General features: G+C 43.4%; 1 protein-coding gene across 1 annotated transcript in view; it reads right to left on the bottom strand.

Annotated features, from left to right (window-relative positions):
* Nucleotides 1-20,023, bottom strand: part of MTHFD1L (methylenetetrahydrofolate dehydrogenase (NADP+ dependent) 1 like) — a 183,177-nt gene that overhangs the window by 89,957 nt on the left and 73,197 nt on the right. The window contains exon 20 of the mRNA XM_059401260.1: nt 18,050-18,161. Coding sequence (XP_059257243.1) covers nt 18,050-18,161 — 112 coding nt within the window. The remainder of the gene's footprint in view (nt 1-18,049; nt 18,162-20,023) is intronic.

Here is a 20,023-nt window from a genome sequence, read left to right as displayed (position 1 = left end):
CAACTACACCATCCCCGGAATCCACCAAGACTCTCCGATCTACAACATTGGCTTGTTCTGTGTGCTTTGCCTAGAACACCTTTCTCCCTAACTCTGCATGTCAAATGACTCCAGGTGTTTCAAGCCAACTTTTCCTGTTTTAAAAATTAAGTAACTAACAGAGCCTAATTATAAAAGTTTCAAGAATACCAGAAAAGACAAAGTATAAAGTAAAAATCGCCATGACCTCATTTCCCACAGAGAAATAAAAGCGATCATCTGATATGTATCTTTATCTATTTACTTTAAAGATTTCACTCATTTATTTTTGAGAGAGACAGAGAGCATGAGTGGGGGTTAGGGAGAGAGAAAGAGGGAGAAGCAGATTCCCAGGATCCTGGGATCCAGACCCAAGCTGAAGGCAGACGTTTAATCAACGGAGCCCCCCAGGTGCCCCTGTATCTTTTTTTCTAAAAGATCCCTCAACATGGGGCTCAAACTTATGACTCCAAGATCAAGAGTCACACACTCTCCACTGAGTCAATCAGCCAGGAGCCCTTGCCAGACATTTTCTATGCCTTTTCATTGCAAATACAATATAGATACTCACTGTAAAATTTTTAAAAATGAGATTATAAAATTGTTTTATAACTTTGTTTCTTTTACTGTATATATCATGAACATCTGTTCATGTGTCACATAAATCTTTTCTTAATAACCTTGATGTTACACCAATAACACTAACTTATTTTTCTGCTTTTATCTTGAAGGGTTTTGTTTTGTTTTATTTATTTGTTTTTACAGACAGAGAGAGCAGCAGACAGAGGGAGGGGGAGAAGCAGATTCCCCACTGAGCAGGGAGCCTGATGCGGGGCTTGATCCCAGGACCCTGAGACACGACCTGAGCAAAAGGCAGAAGCTTAACCGACTGAGCGACCCAGGCGCCCCTACCTTGAAGTTTTAAGTTTTAATTTCCACATTAAAATTTTTATTTTGAATATACTATGATACAGTTATTTGTGGGTTTTTTAAAAGGCTGACTTATTTGAGAGAGAGGGAGCACATGCATGAGATGGGGGTGGGGAGGGGGAGGGACAGAATCTCCAGTGGACTCCCCAACTCTGGGCTTAAGGCCACGACCCTGAGGACCATGACCTGAGCCGAAACCAAGAGTCGCACCTGTAACCGAATGAGCCACCCAGGTGCCCCTGAAGTCTGTGTTTTAAAATTAACAGCCATGATCCAAACATCATTTAATCATTAATCCATCCATTAGCTACCAATCTGAATGTTACTTTTATCAAATCATTAATTTCTACATATAAGGAAATAAGTCTATTTAGGGACACTCCAGAGGGTACTTCTGGAATCATTTCTTTTCTGTCTGTCTCTGTTATTGTGGCAGCATTATCTCATTTTGATATTGAGAGGTAGGTCAACCATCATTACTCTTTCAAATTTTTGGTCTGGTCATGATTTCAGGGTCCTGGGATCGAGCCCCATGTCAGGCTCTCTGCTCAGCAGGGAGCCTGCTTCCTCCTCTCTCTCTGCCTGCCTCCTGCCTACTTGCGATCTCTCCCTTTCTCTCCGTCAAATAAATAAATACAATTAAAAAAAAATTTTTATTGCAGACATAAAGGGAAAGCATTGGCTTTTACGTACTTACACTGCATCCAACTTGTCAGCCAAAATGTTTACTATTTAAAATAAATTTCTTCAATTTTCTAATGATAGAATCCTACTGTATATAAATGAATATTAGTCTCCTCTTTTTCAATTTTTAAAATATTTTGTTATTGTTCTTGTTTTACTGCACTGGCTAAGACTCCCAGAATAATGATAAGTAACAGTGGCGATCAGCGTTCTTGTCATGTCTCTGAATATACCACCCATCCTTCCCCCCCCTCCCTCCCTCCTTCCAATGTTGGACCCTAACTTACACCCAAGATCAAGACCAGAGCTGAGATCAAGAGTCAGACAGCCAACTGACAGAGCCACTCAGGTGTCCATACTCTGCTTTATTTTGAACAAGATAGTCAAACATTTTGCAACCAACCATATTTTTTTTTTTAAGATTTTATTTATTTATTTGACAGACAGAGATCACAAGTAGGCAGAGAGGCAGGCAGAGAGAGAGAGAGAGAAGCAGGCTCCCTGCTGAGCAGAGAGCCCGATGCGGGACTGGATCCCAGGACCCCGAGATCATGACCTGAGCTAAAGGCAGCGGCTTAACTCACTGAGCCACCCAGGCGCCCAACCATAATTCTTTTAAATCTTGGGTAGTTTCTAAAAATTGGTATGACTTATATTAAAGTATTAACAGATAGGGGCACCTGGGTGGCTCCACGGGTTAAGCGTCTGCCTTTTGCGAGGTCATGATCCCGGGGTCCTGGGACTGAGTCCTGCGTCGGGCTCCCTGCTCAGCGGAGCCTGCTTCTGCCTCTGCCCCCCCTCCCCACTTGTGCTCTCTCTGTCGTTCATTCTCTCTCTCTCGCAAATAAATAAAATCTTTAAAGTAAAAATACACAAAAAACCCCCAAAGTATTAATAGATAAAACAACTTCATGGCTGAAACTGGTAAGAGAGGAGGGTTTTAGAAAATGCTAATAATTTGTCTTTCTCTGCCCCCGAAAGATGTGAAGAGGTCCACAAAAGGCTCCACTGTTTCTTTAACAGTTACCGGTTTCCTAATACTCCTGGCCAGCAATTCTCCTGCTTTCTTCAGATCAGAACAGTACAATGTTGTAATTACACCAAACATTGAGAAAAGTCTAAAACAACCTCATGGAATTATAATTTTCTAAACTATAATTTACATATTAGGTGAGGGTAATTTGACTCTTTAGGTTGAAAGTTCTCAGGCGGGATAGGGTAAAACAGCAGTCACACAAGGGAAATTTAGAAGTCATCCACTGCACACTGGATCTTAGTATCTCCTTACAAAAACCTTGTATTTTGTGAATTTCAAACCTCAAGTTTAATCTCGATCATATTCTACAGTCATTTCATGTTAACTTTCACAGTACTGATATCTGTAGAACATGTCTTGACAAGGGTCTATTTTAACTCCACATGTTATGTGGTAGGCACAGTTATATTAGGAACGTTATCTAGATTAGGCTTAAATCTTGAGTGGGGATGGGCTAGATATCTCACTGAAAATAAATAGGCATTTTGTAAATGTTAAACAGCTGAGGTTAGGTTGGATACTCCTAAAGTTCAAAACTTCTTTCAAAACTTTCTCCAAACTTTTTACTCTTTTTATTTAATTACTCTTTAATTTATTTAAATCCTGCTCCAACAAAATACCTGGCAAATATGCCTATCTTCACGACCAAAAGCCTAGTGGGAATGCATACTCGGTGACCAGCAGGTAAGTCACTGAGCCAACTCATGTGCATTAATAATTTTTCATTCAAAGCACATTTCGTGCCCATTAGGAGCTCTGCAGAGGCCCTGTGATGAGACATGGAATGATGGCGACCACCGAGGAAATGGTAAGGAACAGTGGGAAGAGCCCAGGCTCTCAGGTTCAAGGGCCAAGACTTAGGTTCAAATCTCTGATTCCCACTGCACGACCTGTTTGCCTTCAGACAAACTACTGACTCACTCTGATGTTCCATTTCCTCACCTGTAACAGGAGGTTATCCTGATAACTATCTCCTAGGGTGGTTATAAAACATATGAACATAAGTAACAGGTATAAAGCCCCCAAGAGGGCGCCCAGCACACAGCAGGTCCTCAAGGAAGGTAAACTCTGGTCCCTGGGAGTAAACACTTATCCGTGCCCAGAACTGCCCAGGCGCTTTAGATGCATAGTTTTCCCAGGCTTTACAGATGAAAGAACAGACATGCCGAAGGGGTGTCAGTACCCAGTAGAGGTGTATCTCCTGGGGGGGGGGGGGTCCTACCTGGTTGTCTCAGTGAGTGGGAGGAGCTATGGGTGGGACCAGGATATTGGACGTCCTGCAACACGCACGGTGGTCTCACAAAAATTTGCCCACAGGATCATTCTTCCAGGCACTCTTATAGTTGAAAAACCTGCTTATGTTTGCAGGGGACTAGAACCTTCCCCCTAGTTTCTTCTACATAGAAATACAATATTTTTTTTTCAAGCTATCAATAGGTACCCATTTTTTCAAGGAGTGCAAACAACAGTGAACACTGAAGAAAGGGTAGCCTTAACTTTGCCACGAGTTGTGTACTTTTGCAGAAGATCAGGTCACCACTGCCAATAACCACTTGTGACACCCGAGCGGCCAACACCACCCAATCCTTCTGCACTCATGCTGGTCCCGTGCACTCGGTCTCGTAGACGTGCGCAGACACCCGACCACTTGGAATGTCTTCTAATAAAGTACTTCTTCTCACCAGTATCTATTGTGGTATTATAAAATACTTTCATATCGAAACTAGCACAATATTGTTTTCTGAAATTTTATGTAGAAGTCTGCAGTCCACCTCATTTTTGTGTCAGGACAGTCAAGTGCTCGTTACAAAAAAGAGGAAAGGGGCGTGGTGAGTGTGAGAACGCACTGGCAGAACACTTGCCCAGCCACTAAGCTGGTAAGGACAGAATTTCCACCAGGGCTCTCCCTAGAACCCGGGTTTATGATTCTCATGCCCTGTGATGAAAAACTTACGGATTGCTCCCATCCTTGCCTCTGCAACATTCTCTGAACTGGGAAGACATTTATGGATTATCTGTGGAGATGCTGGGGACACAGCTGTGAACAGAGGGGGCGCTCCCGTAAAGGGACTGCGAGGGGAAAGAGCGGCTGGGAGGGTATCCAGGGGAGACCCAGAGGAGGGGGAGGCCCAGGGGAGGGGGAGACCCAGGGGAGGAAGAGCTTTAAGGAAGAGAAGACCCCCTCGACGTGGCTAGGAGCTGAGCAGGATGAAGCTCAGAACTGGCCATCCGAGCATCGGAAGGAACAGATTTCCCATGAAGAGAGGACACGGTGGGGAACAGTGCGGGCGGACGCAGCGGAAAGAGAAGCAACAGTCTGGAGAATGGCCTTCCTTCAAGAGAGTGGTGGAACCCAGAGCCTCTACAAGGTCTACGTAAATAGATAAAAGTGGGTAGCTCCTCTCAATGGGGCTACGACATCCTTTACAAGGAAGCCTGCAGAGAAGAAAGGCAGTATTGCAACAAAATGTGAAATACCTGTACGCACATAAGGGATATGACTTGAATTTTCTACTTATGACAAGTTTCTGACTCCTCCATAGTGAATAGAGTATTTACTTGAACAAACCAAAAGGCATTTGTTGTATATGACATATAGGTGGGATGTTCCTAAGAGATTTACAATCCCCCCTAGGTAAATTCTTACACAAGCACCCTGGGAAATAAAAGCAAGACGACTGGACCGATCGACTTGGCAAGATGGCTCAAAGTAGCAGATATTGCACGACTTCGCTATTCTAGTTTTCCAGATCGCAAAAACGATTTGCATTCTGCCTCTATCCCCTTGGCAGTGATGGTCTTTCCCGAATAAGAAGCCGAATCGCTCATGTTTTGATTAGCCTCCCTTTTGGCACCAGAGTGTATCTGAGATGTTAAATATGCCAGTTGAATGTCAGACCATATGTTTTTAATTTTAATGTTTAATGCCACTGCAAAGACTCTCCTCATTGTTTCTCAACAATTTTTGAGTTTAAGTTTCTTGAGCTCTTTCGCATTCCAGAGTGGAGCAAGGCTTAGGCAAGCCAGGGAGATGGGCTGGAATGATGTAGCACCCAGGATCTGCTGGGCTCCGGGGCATCCGGCTTTCTCCTGGATAACCACAGAGCATTTCGAACAAGCCTTCTAGAAGGATTTCCTTAACCCGAATGGAGGGCATCTGAAACAACCCAATTCCCTTAGATCCCCTTGTGGATCATTCTGGATGCCTCTGTATGAGGAGGGCGACAAGCAATAGTGTTTCCTATCAGTAGAACTCAAATCCTTCTATGAGTCTCACATGAGAGTCCCCAAGTGTCGTCACACAGCTATTCTTTACTTGAAAAATGAATTAGTATTTGTGAGGAGTTATCTAAAAAAGTAAAGATCCTTAGCATCTTAAGGTGGTACTAGAAGCTGGCATCCACTGTTCCCTGTGGGTCTGGGCCCCTACTTTCCAGCATTACTGCCCGTCACCCACAGAACAAGCACTGGAGAAACCATGATTTGGGGAGAGGGAGTGACCTACCCAAGGACACGTCCAGCACACAGCAGAGGACAATTCAAACCTAGCCGGATGGATTAGTGTTTTAGTTTTCTTTGGATATTTATCGAAAAGATACGTGTGCCCTTAGGTTTCCTGCAGCATTATTTACAATTACAGAGGTGACAGAAGCAACGCAAGTGTCATCGATCGGCGGAAGGGTAAAGAAGGTGTGATACGCACAACGCAGTATTACTCAGCCATCAGAAAGAACGAAATCGTGCCATGTGCAGCCACAGGGATGGACCTAGAAGCTATAATGCTAAGTGAAGTCAGTCCGAGAAACACCATACCATAGGATTTCACTCGTAAGTGGAATTTAAGAAACGAAACAAAGGGGGAAAAAGACAAAGAAACAGACTCTGAACTATAGAGAATGAACTGGTGGTTACCGAAGGGGAGGTGGGTGGGGGATGGGGAAATTGGTGACGGGGGTTAAGACGTGAACTTACTGTGAGGCGCACGGGGCAACGTATAAAATTGTTTAATCACTACATTGTATGCCTGAAGCTAACAGAACGCTGTATGTTAACTACACTTCAATAAAACCAAACCAACCAACCAACCAGCCAACGAACCAGCCCAGGCAGCTGGAGCCGGCAATCTAATCTATGTGGCTGCTCTGTGGAAAATCATCTCCGTTATCTTGATTTTCAGCGTCCGTAGCAGAAAATGACCTAAAAACTGTTCCCGGCCAAAACAGGAACCAAAAAATATTAGTGTGATTGAATATTAGTCTAACTTAATTCCACCAAAACTCTGAAAGATCAGGTTGTAGTAACTGGTGACTGTTAATTAACAAATCCTGTTTCTAAGTTTCAAAAAAAAATTTTTTTTTAAAGATTTTATTTATTTATTTGAGAGAGAGACAGAGAGAGAGAGAGCATGAAAGGGGAGAAGGTCAGAGGGAGAAGCGACTCCCCATGGAGCTGGGAGCCCAATGTGGGACTCGATCCCCGGACTCCAGGATCATGACCTGAGCCGAAGGCAGTCGCTCAACCAAACGAGCCACCCAGGCGCCCAACGCTTCAAAAAAATTTTAATGAGAGTGTTGATACATAGAAGACATATGTAAGCTGGCGGCAATAACTAAAAAATCTGATCGTCAATACACAAAATTCGGGGGGGGACTTCGTGGGGAGGCAGAGAAATGGGGTCGGGGGGGGCCATGGCTCCTCATAATTTACTCTCCCAATGCACCACGGAGAAAAACAAACAGAAACTAAGCTTCTAATGAAAAACTCTTATTGCTTTACTACAAGAAAGGGGATAAATGTTTTGTGTTCTTCTTCTGCAAATCAGTTCTAGAAAATTGGTATTATTATGTACTCCTTTTTCTGACGAGCTAGAACATAAACCCCTGAAGCTTCTGGCATCTTTAATAGTGAAAATTCTTTATTCCTTAACTTTATTCCTTAAAAACACTTCTGGACTGATTTATATTTGGAGACCATATCAGCAATACAAATAAAAATCAAAAAGATAAACTGAAAGTATTACAAAAATTAAGATAATTTTATTCCAAGTGTCTTGTCAAACAGAAAGGTAAATAGGCCATAAAATTAAGCCGTTTCTTCTCAGAGGTCCACAGGACCTTTTATGACAAATGCTCAGAACTGGACAACACAGGATCAGAACAGGCAGTCGGATAGCTTTTCACTTCTCCAAGAACCAGGTACCACTGCCCAGGCACGTCCAGCGTCTCAGGGGGCGGGCTAGTCAGGGGGGAGATGATGTGTGGATCCCCTTCTTGCAGAAAGCCCTGGGCTCTGGCTCAGAAGCCATCTGTTCCGCTGCTCTTCCCTGGGGAGGCCAAGTGGGAGGGAGACCCTCGTCCCACCAAAGTGGGCGGATTAGGAAGCAGGTCCAGGTGCAGGCCCCACCACCGGCAGCAGCCTTGAACAGGGCACGGAAGGAGGGGAAGCTGAGCTCCTGACAGATTTACCTCTCCTGAACCTCCCTGGCCCCTTTTTGTTTTGCTTTGATTTTTGGGGGCTGGGGCTCACAGCCACCTCCAAAAAAAAATCACCGAGGAGGAAAAAATTTCACAAGTGGTATGACTTCGGGAAAGGGCCTCCCTAAACAAACAGCAATTTTGAGATAATTAAAGGTCTACATGTTAAGAGGCCACATTTTATAAGCCAATATAGACTGTCGTTCCAAAAGCAGAAGTCACGAGGGAAGGGAAAGGATGGAAAAGGAGCTGCTACAATGAACACATTTAGAAGACAAGGCATGCATGGGAGAAGATACTTGTAACACAAAATGGCCAAGTGTTCATTATCCAAACATAACCCCTAACACCTCACTCCTGGGAACAGAGCCTCGAAGGCTTCTGCATAGAGACTTGTGCTCGTCTTGTCAGCGAGACCAACTAGAATGTTCCTGGTAGCATTATCTGCAACAGAATGCCAAAACTGACTCTCAGAGCCCCTGAAGGAAGAGTGCACAAATGCATGTGGTTATGCTCATGCTAAGGAAGGTTTCTCTACGGATTCTTTGATTTCAGCTACTCAGATAAACGCAAAAATGTCCGGTCAAACAGAAATGGCCTGCCTCCTGCTTCTGGGTGGCCTGCAACTTTTTTATTCTCTGTAATTTTTTTTTTTTTTTTTACATTTTTTAATGTTTGGGGAAAAAAAAAAAGAGGAACAGTAGTTCACATGCATGTGAAAATGAGATGAAATTCAAATCAATCTATTGGAACACGACCTCCTTCCTGTGTTTTTGGGTTTCCCTGTGGCTGCTTTTGTGTCTGAGTACCTGTAGAGGTGCTGTGACTCACGACGCCTAAGAAGAAGTTTGCCGGCCCCTCTGGGAGCACAATGCAGATAGTAATTTATTAATGCATATAATTTAAAAACACATAAAATGCTACCGAGACATGCTGCGTATCTGTTGTTCTCGGATGTGCTGAGCTGTCCTGAGCCACTGCACTGAACCTACAGGAGCCATGGGGTGTTTTCAAGTTTGGAGGGAAGCTTGGTAACACTCTGTAGAGCCTGAGGTTCAACCAGGTCCGAGGTAGTTCATGGTTTCCATTTCATTGCCCTGCAGTCCTTTCAAGGACATCATATCTTTGTGAAGCTACATTTTTGGCGGTTGCTACAGTAAGAGCAAGAACGCTGTAAAAGCCAGCGGGGAATAGGCAATGATCTTCAACGCATCGGCCAATCCCAAGGACCGAAAAGTTGTTCAGTGCCCAACGAGGACACACGTCTCATTAATATGTTATGGTGGCTATTAAAAATGAAATAATAGCTTTCTTTTCCATTTATATGCATTCTTTTTTCCAGACAGCTAAGGTGTCAAGACATAAATATCCATGAAGTTGTTCGGACCTAACCACTTAATAAACCAGCGTCTTAGGTATTTCTGTTGACCTCATATGCCTTAGGAAACCATTGGTGAGACACAACATGAACAGAGAAGGTCCAGGAATCTCTGTTGTAGATCTTTTGTGGAGACCTACTTACGGAATAAATGGTTTATAAACCATGCCTGGAAATGATAATCCCTAAACTGGGATAGGGCTTCCTCTAGAGAAGCAGACAAGGGAATGAAATCAGGGAGGGATTCACAGGGACCTCACCTCTGTCTGATGTTTTATTTAAAAATAAAAAAAAACAGGGGCACCTGGGTGGCTCAGTGCGGTTAAAGGCTCTGCCTTCAGCTCAGTCATGATCCCAGGGTCCTGGGATCAAGCCCCGCATGGGCTCTCTGCTCGGTGGGGAGGCTGCTTCCCTTCCTCTCTCTGCCTGCCTCTCTGCCTACTTGTGGTCTCTGTCTGTCAAATAAATAAATAAAATCTTTAAAAATAAAAAAGCAAAAACTAAAGCATATATAGCAATGTTAGGATTTTAACACAACTAGTGATTGATGGGAATACAGGCATTTATTGTATTAGTCTGCCTAGTTTCCTAGATACTGTGTGCTCGGTATATTTCACCTTTTTTCCCCACTTATTTTTGTTTAAGGACAGACAACGAGCTGATGAAAGAAGAAGACTGACTCTACGCGGAAGAATAAGCGGGGAAAGGTAAGGGGGAATAGTGACCAGCTCTGAGAGTAAGAGCAAACGGGATTAGGTCTCAAGCAACATTAGAGACATCAGAACTCCCGGGAGAGTGAAAACCACCTTCTCTTACTGGGCTTCTGGACACCGGGCTTCAAGAACATCGCTAGTGATGAGTAGTTTCCCGGAAGGTCAGCATCTCTGTACTTCATGTCCTTGATTTAATTATGAATACAATCATGGAGAAAAAGAAATTGGAAGCATTCTAACAAAAACAGAGCTGAGGCTGAGATCTGTGTTTCTAAATAATGTAAACAGAGTGAGGTCTGGAAGAATTCCAGCTTAAAGCTGGGAGACCACTTGACGTCAGATTTTTTTTGAAAGGGTAGGTGAAATTATAGGAATGTTTAGTTTGGTCCGGTTCTCTTCTACCAAAATGAAAGGATTTTTAAAATTTGATGGCAATAAAAATGGAAACAGACAACAAGCTGGTGACTGGGTGAAGATGCCAGCAGGGTTTCCTGAAGCTCAAGGAATGAGATTTAAACCGTTTGTAAAAGGACAGTGGAGAAGTAGGGGGAGCAGTAAGGTGCTGTGACTCAATAAGGTAAATTTTAATTTGTACTGTATTAGGGAGAAACATCTCTTAAAGTAGCAAGGAGAAAAGAAGAAGGAGGGGGAGAAGGATGAGGAGGAGAAGGAGAAGAAAAAGCCTGTAAACTGGAATTAATTAAAAAAATAAAATAAAAAAGAATGAAAACCCAAAAGTATCCCACCGCTGCTGGCATACGTTATTACAGATGGTATAATAGTATATTATTGTGTAATATTGTATAACAGTATAATCATATCGGTACGACTGTAAGCTGTGGCCATCCCTTGTGGACGGGTCTTCTGAAACTTGGTGTTTTTTCATGGGAGTGAACGGGAACCAGCTAAAGAGAAATGAGAAGATCCGCGTGGGCAGAGCAGCCAACTGTCTGCACAGGTTTCGGCAAGAAGGGGCCCTGACGTTGTATCCTCTGCCACTCGCTGGCTGGGGGACAGACGACATGTGTTGTAAGCTCTCCAGGCTTCAGCTGTCACCTGTAGAATGAGGCTAACAACCCCCGCTCCGCCCCAAACGGTTTCAGGCTTCGTGAGACTGCAGAGGACAGAGCACAGGTCTGCAGCTCTGGAATCGCTCAGAGATCGGCAGCGTTTGTAATGAAAATATTAACGAGACTTTGTGTCCCCCCAGTCCTTCTCAGTTTGTCTCCGAATGACCACGGTTATTTTTTCTGATCTTGAAACCTGAATCTGGAAACGTTCAGGGCGAAGTTCAGTGCAGAAATGAACTGCGGGGCCCTGGTCTGCTCATGGGTCGGTCCCCAGGCAGCCGGGGGAGAGCCCAGGGCGGGTCTGCGGCGTTCTCTACGGATGGCAAGGAGACGACTCACAGTCAATTCAGGTGACGTCTTGACCAGCACTTTGGAAGGGGACGCGAAGTGTCAAATATAAGTGGAACATCAGAAGCCCCCAATGCTTCACATAGGTCACTATAAAGGAAGTCTGGTGAACCACATGACATGGCCTTAGGCCATGAGAAGACCCTGGGCCTTCATCATTTTTTGGATCATGGACCCCTTTGAAAAATCTAATGAGAGCCATGGAGCCCTTCTCTTCTTAAAACAACCAACCAACCGTATATGTCCATACACAATTCTGTATTTAATTATGGGAGGATTGGCTGGTCAGCCACTAGTTGAGAACTCCCAGCTTCAATGTGGACCAGTGTGTGCTGAATTCCAGACCGAAGGAAAGGTATTCATTCAAAATGGGAATCAAAACCAAAGTAAGAAAACAGAAAGCAAATTTAAAAAACCAAGGATCATGTGTAAGTCTGAAATCCTTACAAATAGTTTAAAAATGAGATAATTTATTAAAGCCTAGAAACTCAATGTTGTTTTCCTTTCCTTTCTTCTTACTTTTAAAAAAATAACACATGATTAGGATTTGATGCCAAAGAAATGTTTGCTTTTACAGCAGTGAATGGAGGTTAAGTGGACTCCCATGAGAACTGTTGGCTAAAGAAGGAATAGAAATAGCTATCACGGGGACCAGAGCATTTCCCCCCAAATTCTCAAAGACTATTTTGGTCTAGTCTGACAAGTTTGTGCAATTTCAGCTGACTGATCAACATGGGTATGAACTGGATGGGTCTTTTTATATACAAGTCTTCTTTCTATACATAAATTATATATATTATGTATTTAAAGACTTACTCATTTATTTGACAAAGAGAGAGACAGAGAGAGTGAGAGAGCACAGGTGGGGAGGAGAGGGGAAGCAGGTTTCCCGCTGAGCAGGGGGCCTGACGCGGGGCTGGATCCCAGGACCCTGAGATCATGACCTGAACTAAAGGCAGAGGCTTAGCATGCTGAGCCACCCAGGCGCCCCAGATTTTCTTTTTGATAAATATATTATAATACTGTAAATGTATTTTCTTTCCCTTATGATTTTCTTAATACTATTATCTTCTGGGGTGCCAGGGTGGCTCAGTAGGTTCAGTGGTTGACTTTTTTTGGGTTTTGGCTCACGTCATGATCTCAGGGTTCTGGGATAAAGCCCCCAGTTGGGCTCTGTGATCAGTGGGGAGCCTGCTTGAGATTCTCTCTCTCTCCCCACCCCTCCCCTGATAAAGAAACAAATCTTTAAAAAAATAAAAATACTATTTCCTTTTATCTAGCTTAATCTTTTTTTTTTTAAAAGATTTTATTAATTTACTTGACAGACAGAGATCACAAGTAGGCAGAGAAGCAGGCACAGAGAGAGGGGGAAGCAGGCTCTCCGCCGAGCAGAGAGCTGGACTTGGGGCTCGATCCCAGGACCCTGGGATCAAGACCGGAGCCGAAGGTAGAGGCCTTAACCCACTGAGCCACCCAGGTGCCCCCAGCTTACTTTATCTTAAGGTTACGGTATATAATATATACAACATACAAAATGTGTGTTAACTGACTCTTTATGTCATTGATTGGGCTCTGACCCATCAATGGGCTGTTAGTAGTTAAGTTGTGAGGGAGTCAAAAGTTCTACGCGGATTTCCAACTGCACGGGATGGGTCAGTGCCCCAACCACCAAACCATTCAAGGGTCAATTGTAATTAAATAAATTTCACTCTATTTTTAGTCTAAATGGAAAACTGATTCCATTATCTTGGAATAATTATTACAGAGTAGACAAAAGAATTCCTTTCTTGGCTGTGTTGGGATAGAACAAAAAATCAGACTAAATATACCTCACAAAACACAGTATGGAGAAAATCCTATCTAAGAGAAGCCCATCATCTCTTAAGATTCTTTGTTGATCAATAACTTCATCTCATAAGTGCACTGCACTTACCACTGAGGTCCTGTTTATGGGCTTATCTCTCACACCACATTATACATTACTAGAGCTAAGAACCATGTCGTGTATCTCTGATTCCCAGCTCTCACCATGTTATTACTTGACATAACAGCAGAAGCTCAATATATGTGCACTGAAGAAAAGTATTTCAAAGGACTTAAATAAATCTTCAGTTACTTCTTCTCCAAGGTATGACAAAGAACTGAAGTTGCTAGACGGTTTGCTCATTTTCAGTTTGACCCAGAAATTCTGTCAGAGCGCTCTTTTTCTGTAAATTACTCTTTCAAATCCTTTGCCCATTTTTCTGTTGGATTACTTGTCTTAAAAAAAAAAATCAATCCATAATCCTTGGTGGTTTGTATATATTTCAAATGTTTGTCATTTGTCTATTACCGCTGCAAATCCTACTCTATCGCTTGTTTTTTAAATCCTTATCTTTTATCACACAGAATTTGTTTTCTAACGTAACCCAAATCATCAATCTTCTTTTGGATTTGGGCTTTCTATGTCTTAAGAGGTACACACTTCTATAAACAATGACTTTTCTAAGGACATAAATTGTCTCACAAGCTTCGAAAAAACCTCTATTTACTGCATTTAACTTCTGTGGGAGAATGTTAAAATGGGGCTCTTTTGGTTTCACTTTTGTCTGAAGCCCCCAAAACAGTGTCAATTCCTCTCATGTTCAAGGAGGAAGCTAAACCTAGTAGCATTTGCAAAAACATTATTTGAAAACAGATTCTGTATCTTTTAGCCCAACAGCTACCTTGAATTTTCAACGGGTTGATCAAGTTAGAAACCAGGAAAGGATTTCTTCAGAGAAAGTTATCAGTGTGGAGAAGCCCGTTCCCCACATCCCAGTGGAAAGGATATGGAGCTAGCGAGGGAGGCTTTACATGCGCAGCTGGAGGCCCTTCTAAGGCAGGGACACAGTGGTGGCTTGGGGATGCATAGATGTTTACAGGCTGAGGAGAAACAGCCCCTGCAGTGGGAGAGAGACTCAGGTGAGAGTTGTAACTGCACCCCCACCAACGGTAAGGTCAAGGTCAAATGTCTGTGGTATCTGGAGATCAGGTACTAGATGAGCAGCAGGACGGTCTCATACCACCCAGAGGCTTTCTGCCAGCAGTGTGGGTCTCTGCTGGAAGAGGCTGAATGGGTACCATCGAATTTGAAGCTTCAACCCTAGAGGGGCCAGAGGCAGACCAAGTGCACAGTGATGGGGGACAGAGAAGACGCCACTGTTCCCTTCCCATGATTAGCCAAACACAGGCCCAAGATGGGAGAGACTTAAATTGGAATGAAATTTGGAGTTATTTTTGTATAAGGCTGCATCCACATTTTTTATTAGAATTAGACATTTTTTTTTTTTAAAGATTTGTATTTATTTGAGACAGAGTGAGAAAGTACACAAGTAAAGGGAGAAGCAGAGGGAGAGGGGGAAGCAGTCTCCCCACTGAGCAAGAAGCCTGATGTGGGGCTTGATTCCAGGACCCTGGGATCATGTCCTGAGTCAAAGGCAGATGCTTAACCAACCAAGCCACCCAGGCGCCCTAGAATGAGACTATTCTTATGATTGAAAATGATTAGAGGCATGTAAAAAAAATTCTTAGAGGAATCATACATTAATTAAAATTTCATCCAATGCAGCCCACAGATCAAGCCTGACCAGACAAGGCGGGGCAGGAGCACTGTCTTCCGACCGTGCCCAGCTCCCACAGTTCAGGACGCTGGCTTTGTTTCCCACATTCTAATGCAGCTATGGCAATAGGGTACCACCTTTGTGAGAGTTTAACACTATAGATCTTGAGTCTATATGTATTTTGCAAGTCACGGCTATCGCACAGTTATGCAAAATGAAGCGTGATCTTTATGCATTAAAACTAACATAAAATGAGTTATTTGCGTACCACACTCCCAGCAGCGTTATTCACCAGAACCGGCAGGTGAAGCAATCTGCGTGTTCGCAGACAGACAAGTGGATAAACAGATCATGGCATACGTAAACTGGAGCATGCTTCAGCTTGAAAAGCACGGAAATCTGAACAGATGATCCACCACGGGTGAACTCTAGGACATTATGCTAAGTGAAATAAGCCAGTCATACAAGGCCAACAGTCCAGACTCAGAGACAGGAAGTAGAAGGCTGGTTGCCAGGGGCTGGGGGAGTGGGGAGTTATTATCTAACGGGTGCAGAGTCTCAGTTTTGCAAGATGAAGAGAGTCCCGGAGATGGATGGCGGCGATGGTTGTGCAGTAATGCTCAAGTGTCTGACTACTGAATGGTGCGCTTAAAAATGGTTAAAACTGTCGATTTCGTTAGACGTATTCTACCACAGTTAAAAATAAAATCACTATCATAAACAAAGCAAAAACAAAAACAACCCCCCCCCCAAAAAACCTACCCCCAAACTCTAAATGGAAAAGCGGAAATTTAACCCTTATTAATCATGGGTGAGCGATGGGGAGAGGAAGACGAGGAGCGGCTGAGAACTGTCGCCGAGTCTCACCATGTGTCAGGTCTTAACAAGCAGTCTCGTTCAAACCTCTTTTCAAACCTACGATGCAAGCCCTGTTTAAAGCCCCATTCTACAGATGAGGAAACCGAGGCTAAGAAGTTACCCAACGTTACACAGCTTGAAAGGAGTGAAGCCAGATTTCTGTCACTGAACTCTCCCCCCCACCTACAGCCTCTCAGACTAGAGGAGGACATAGAAATCATTAGCCAAATCACTGCCATTTGACTGGTCCACCATGGTTCACACAGCAATGTCTTACTTGACTCGACTCATTAAAATATCGCAGTTATGAAGAGCGGAAAGTGAACCCTAGAGAAGCTGAGTAACTTGCCCACCCCCCGTCGGTGGGCAGTTCCAGTTCAGGTCATGATCCATAGCTTCTATCTCATGGTCACATGCAATTCCTCATTTCTCTTTTTTCACCTGAGAATGTCCACAAGGGACACTCCCCGAGAGGCTAATGGATTTCCCAAGGTCACGTTTTGAGTGCACCATCAGCTCATATCTTTAATGACGCTTTGCCACAATAACACATACTCTGTAAATACATATGGACAAAGTACAGGATTTATACGGGAGCAGAGAGCTCTGTCAGCATAAAACAGAGAGCTTTCTTCTAGAAGCTATTTGTGGAGTTGATGCATGAGAACCCCTCTTCATATAAGCACCCAACTTTTCAGGGCCTGCCCTTCCCAGACTCCCGGTGCATTAGCCCCACAATTATGCTGTGATCAACTGAGCAAATCCATTTCCGTGGCATGTCCAGCCATTCTCAGAGTGGACTCGGTAACAGGCGGCCGAGTACACAAGACCTATATGATACGGACCTTGAGGAATGAACTACAGAAATTCCCATTGGGTCCTGCCTGCATGTCCATAGGGAATTCTTAAAAAAGGTCTCCATAGCCCTGAACGAACTTTAGAATGGCTGAGCATAAAAGTGCAGTGCTAAGTTCTTTAGCCCGGTAGAATTTTTTCTAGTAAAACAACTCACTTCGAGTTTGATACAAGGCTGATGATTAGTGTGAAAGCAGCAACTGGTAGACTTGAGGATCACGGGCATGAATGGCAAGTGGAAATTCCCCGTGGCACGTGAACGTCTGCCAGTGCAGTCTGTCTGCTGTCAAATGATGCTGTTATTCCAAGACTCCCTGCTATTTGTTTCTCCTTTGTCACCCTCGGGGGTGGGATGGGGGCTAGCACTGACAGAGCAAACGCTCACCAGAAACGTCCATTGAAAACCGAAGAGAAGAAGGTACCACAAAGTACACCATGACCGCAGCACAAAGTCGGAAGTCCTAACAATTAAAATTTCCAAGTCCAACAGTTCAACAAGACTTGGAAATGTCCCCTCCATTCGACACGAAAACATACTATGATTTGAGGAAGAGCAAACTGATTTCTACCGCTAATAACAGCTAATAGTTAACGAGCACTTCTTCTGTTAGTTATGTACAGCATTAGGCAGTCTGTTCCATGAAGGCGGGGCTAGGTCTGTTTGCCTCATGGGGTTATTTCCAGCTCTGAGTACTATGACTTGTGCGTAGTAGTTTCTCAATAAATACTGGCTCAGTCAATAAATACTCTCATTTGGTTTTCACAATAACTCTACAAGGTTGGATACAATATTGTCATCACCATTTTATAGATGAGAAGACGGAGGCTCAGAGGTCATTCAAATGTGTCCAAAATCACTCTAGCAGCAAGTATCAGAGCTCGGATTCAAACCCATGAGTACTTGACATCAGAATGTACGGTTTGAACACATCAATTCACTAGTATAGACCAAACCACAGGGCTTTTCCAATATCGAGACCATCTATGAAAGGTGGGTCTAAAAGAATATATTTCAAATCAGAATGCATTGCACTCTTGTTCAGTCATCGACGTTTAGATTTCTTCCATACTCTATGACAAATAAATTTAACAGAAATGACTTACCTACAAATCCTTCTTGACCAACCAGTTTCAGGGCGATTTTATCAGCCAACACTGAAGAGTTGCCATGGGCGATGTTAGCAAAGGGGCCGGCGTGCACAAATACAGGTGTTCCCTACAGAAATTCAAGGACAAATCAAAACCCTCAGAGACAAAGGGAGGGATGGACGAAGATGGCAAGTCTTGGTATTTAAAGACTCACTGAACCCGTTCTGTTTTTATTAATACTGTATATTCAGTGTGCAAATCCTCTCAAAGAAAAAGAAACACCTTGACTCTCTCAAAGGACCGAATTCCTGGTATATTCTACAACAGTGTCATTCCACATTAAATGCTGAACTAGGGAGAAAAACCTATAAGGATTATTTCCTACGATTGTTTTGGTAAAGCACTCATTAGCTGCCTCACTAACTATTAAGTAAACTATTTAACTCACTTTATAGTATCTTGAATTATACATATATATTAATATATTAGAAAATTTTATTTATTTATTTGACACAGAGAGAGAAAGATCATGAACAGGGAGCAGCGGGCAGAGGGAGAGGGAGAAGCAGATTCACCACTAAGTAGGGAGCCCGATGCAGGGCTCGATCCCAGGACCCTGAGATCATGACCTGAGGGGAAGGCAAACGCTTAACTGACTGAGTCACCCAGGTGCTCCAAATTAAATATATTTTTACTTTTATTTATTTATTTTTTAAAGATTTTACTTATCCATTTGACAGACAGAAATCACAAGTAGGCAAAGAGGCAGGCAGAGAGAGAGAGGGGAAAGCAGGATCCCTGCTGAGCAGAGAGCCCCAGGCAGGGCTCCATCTCAGGACTCCCGGATTGTGACCTGAGCTGGAGGCAGAGGCTTTAACCCACTGAGCCACCCAGATGCCCCATATATATTTTTTAAAAGAATTTAAAAAATTATTTAAATGCATTTTTTTCCTCCATTGAGAAATCAATCACTTCAAGAAAAATCTAAAGAAAGCAAATAAAAACCAATACAACTAATGAACCGTGTAGTATGGCAGGACAACCATATAAGGTTTACATTCATTATAGCCCATTTTTATATCTAGAATAATAAACATGTTCTTCTGATTCTTACGAATTCTGTTTTAAGCCTTTCTCATTGTTTAACTGGCTTACGTGTTAAAAATCTGGTCAGTATTGAGACAATAAAAGCAAAGCAAATTTTCACTCTTGGTAAAATGCTAGAGTAATTCTTACTAAAAAGGCAAAAATCAACAACAACAACAAACCAAACGGACTCTGATAGAAGGGAATTATCAAAACTTTGAGATTTCATTCTTAGAGAAAATCTGTCAATACTGCATTTTAAATGCCATTTCTATAGTTCTCCTGTATCAGTGAGAACAGACCCTAGCCCTGTCTGAGGGAATGAATCCCCATGCATTGCAATGCTGGGGTTTGAGCCCAAGCCCAGCCGGGGCTGCTGGGGTCCGTGTCTGTGAGGCCTTGGCTGCACCTGTGAAAACAGACGCTGCCCTCTGACTGACGCGGGGAGGCAGCGAGGGACCGAGGGGGAGGCTGGGCGCCACGGAAAATTCCCATGACCCGCGATGGGCTGCTAGCTGAAGACATTTCAAAGACGAGAGAGCTGAACAAAAGTGGGAAGGCAGTAAGAGAAAAATCTGTGAGAATGAGACAGAGTTTATCAAAGCCATTCTGTGAGTTCTCTCTTTACTTTTATTCCAGAGTCCCCAGGAGGGATGACAGGTCCCTGACCAACGAGAGGTCACGCAAACGTCTGGGGAAATAAAGTTGGCAACAGAAAATCCAAACGTAGGTGCTGAGGGATAGTTTCACGTGTGTGTCTAGTGTCTAGACCTGTGTGCCTATCTTTAGCTTCTCATGTCTGCCCAGATAAACCTTTCAAATGCTCTGAAGAAAATACTGCTTAGAGGACGGGGCGGGGGACAGTGTCGGGAGGGCAAGGTCCCAGCTTCTGACCCTGGGTCT

The sequence above is a fragment of the Mustela nigripes genome, chromosome 5 (assembly GCF_022355385.1).
Source record: "Mustela nigripes isolate SB6536 chromosome 5, MUSNIG.SB6536, whole genome shotgun sequence".
Taxonomy (NCBI): Eukaryota; Metazoa; Chordata; class Mammalia; order Carnivora; family Mustelidae; genus Mustela; species Mustela nigripes.
Note: the sequence above shows the minus strand (reverse complement) of the source record. Positions and strands in the feature narration are given on the sequence as shown.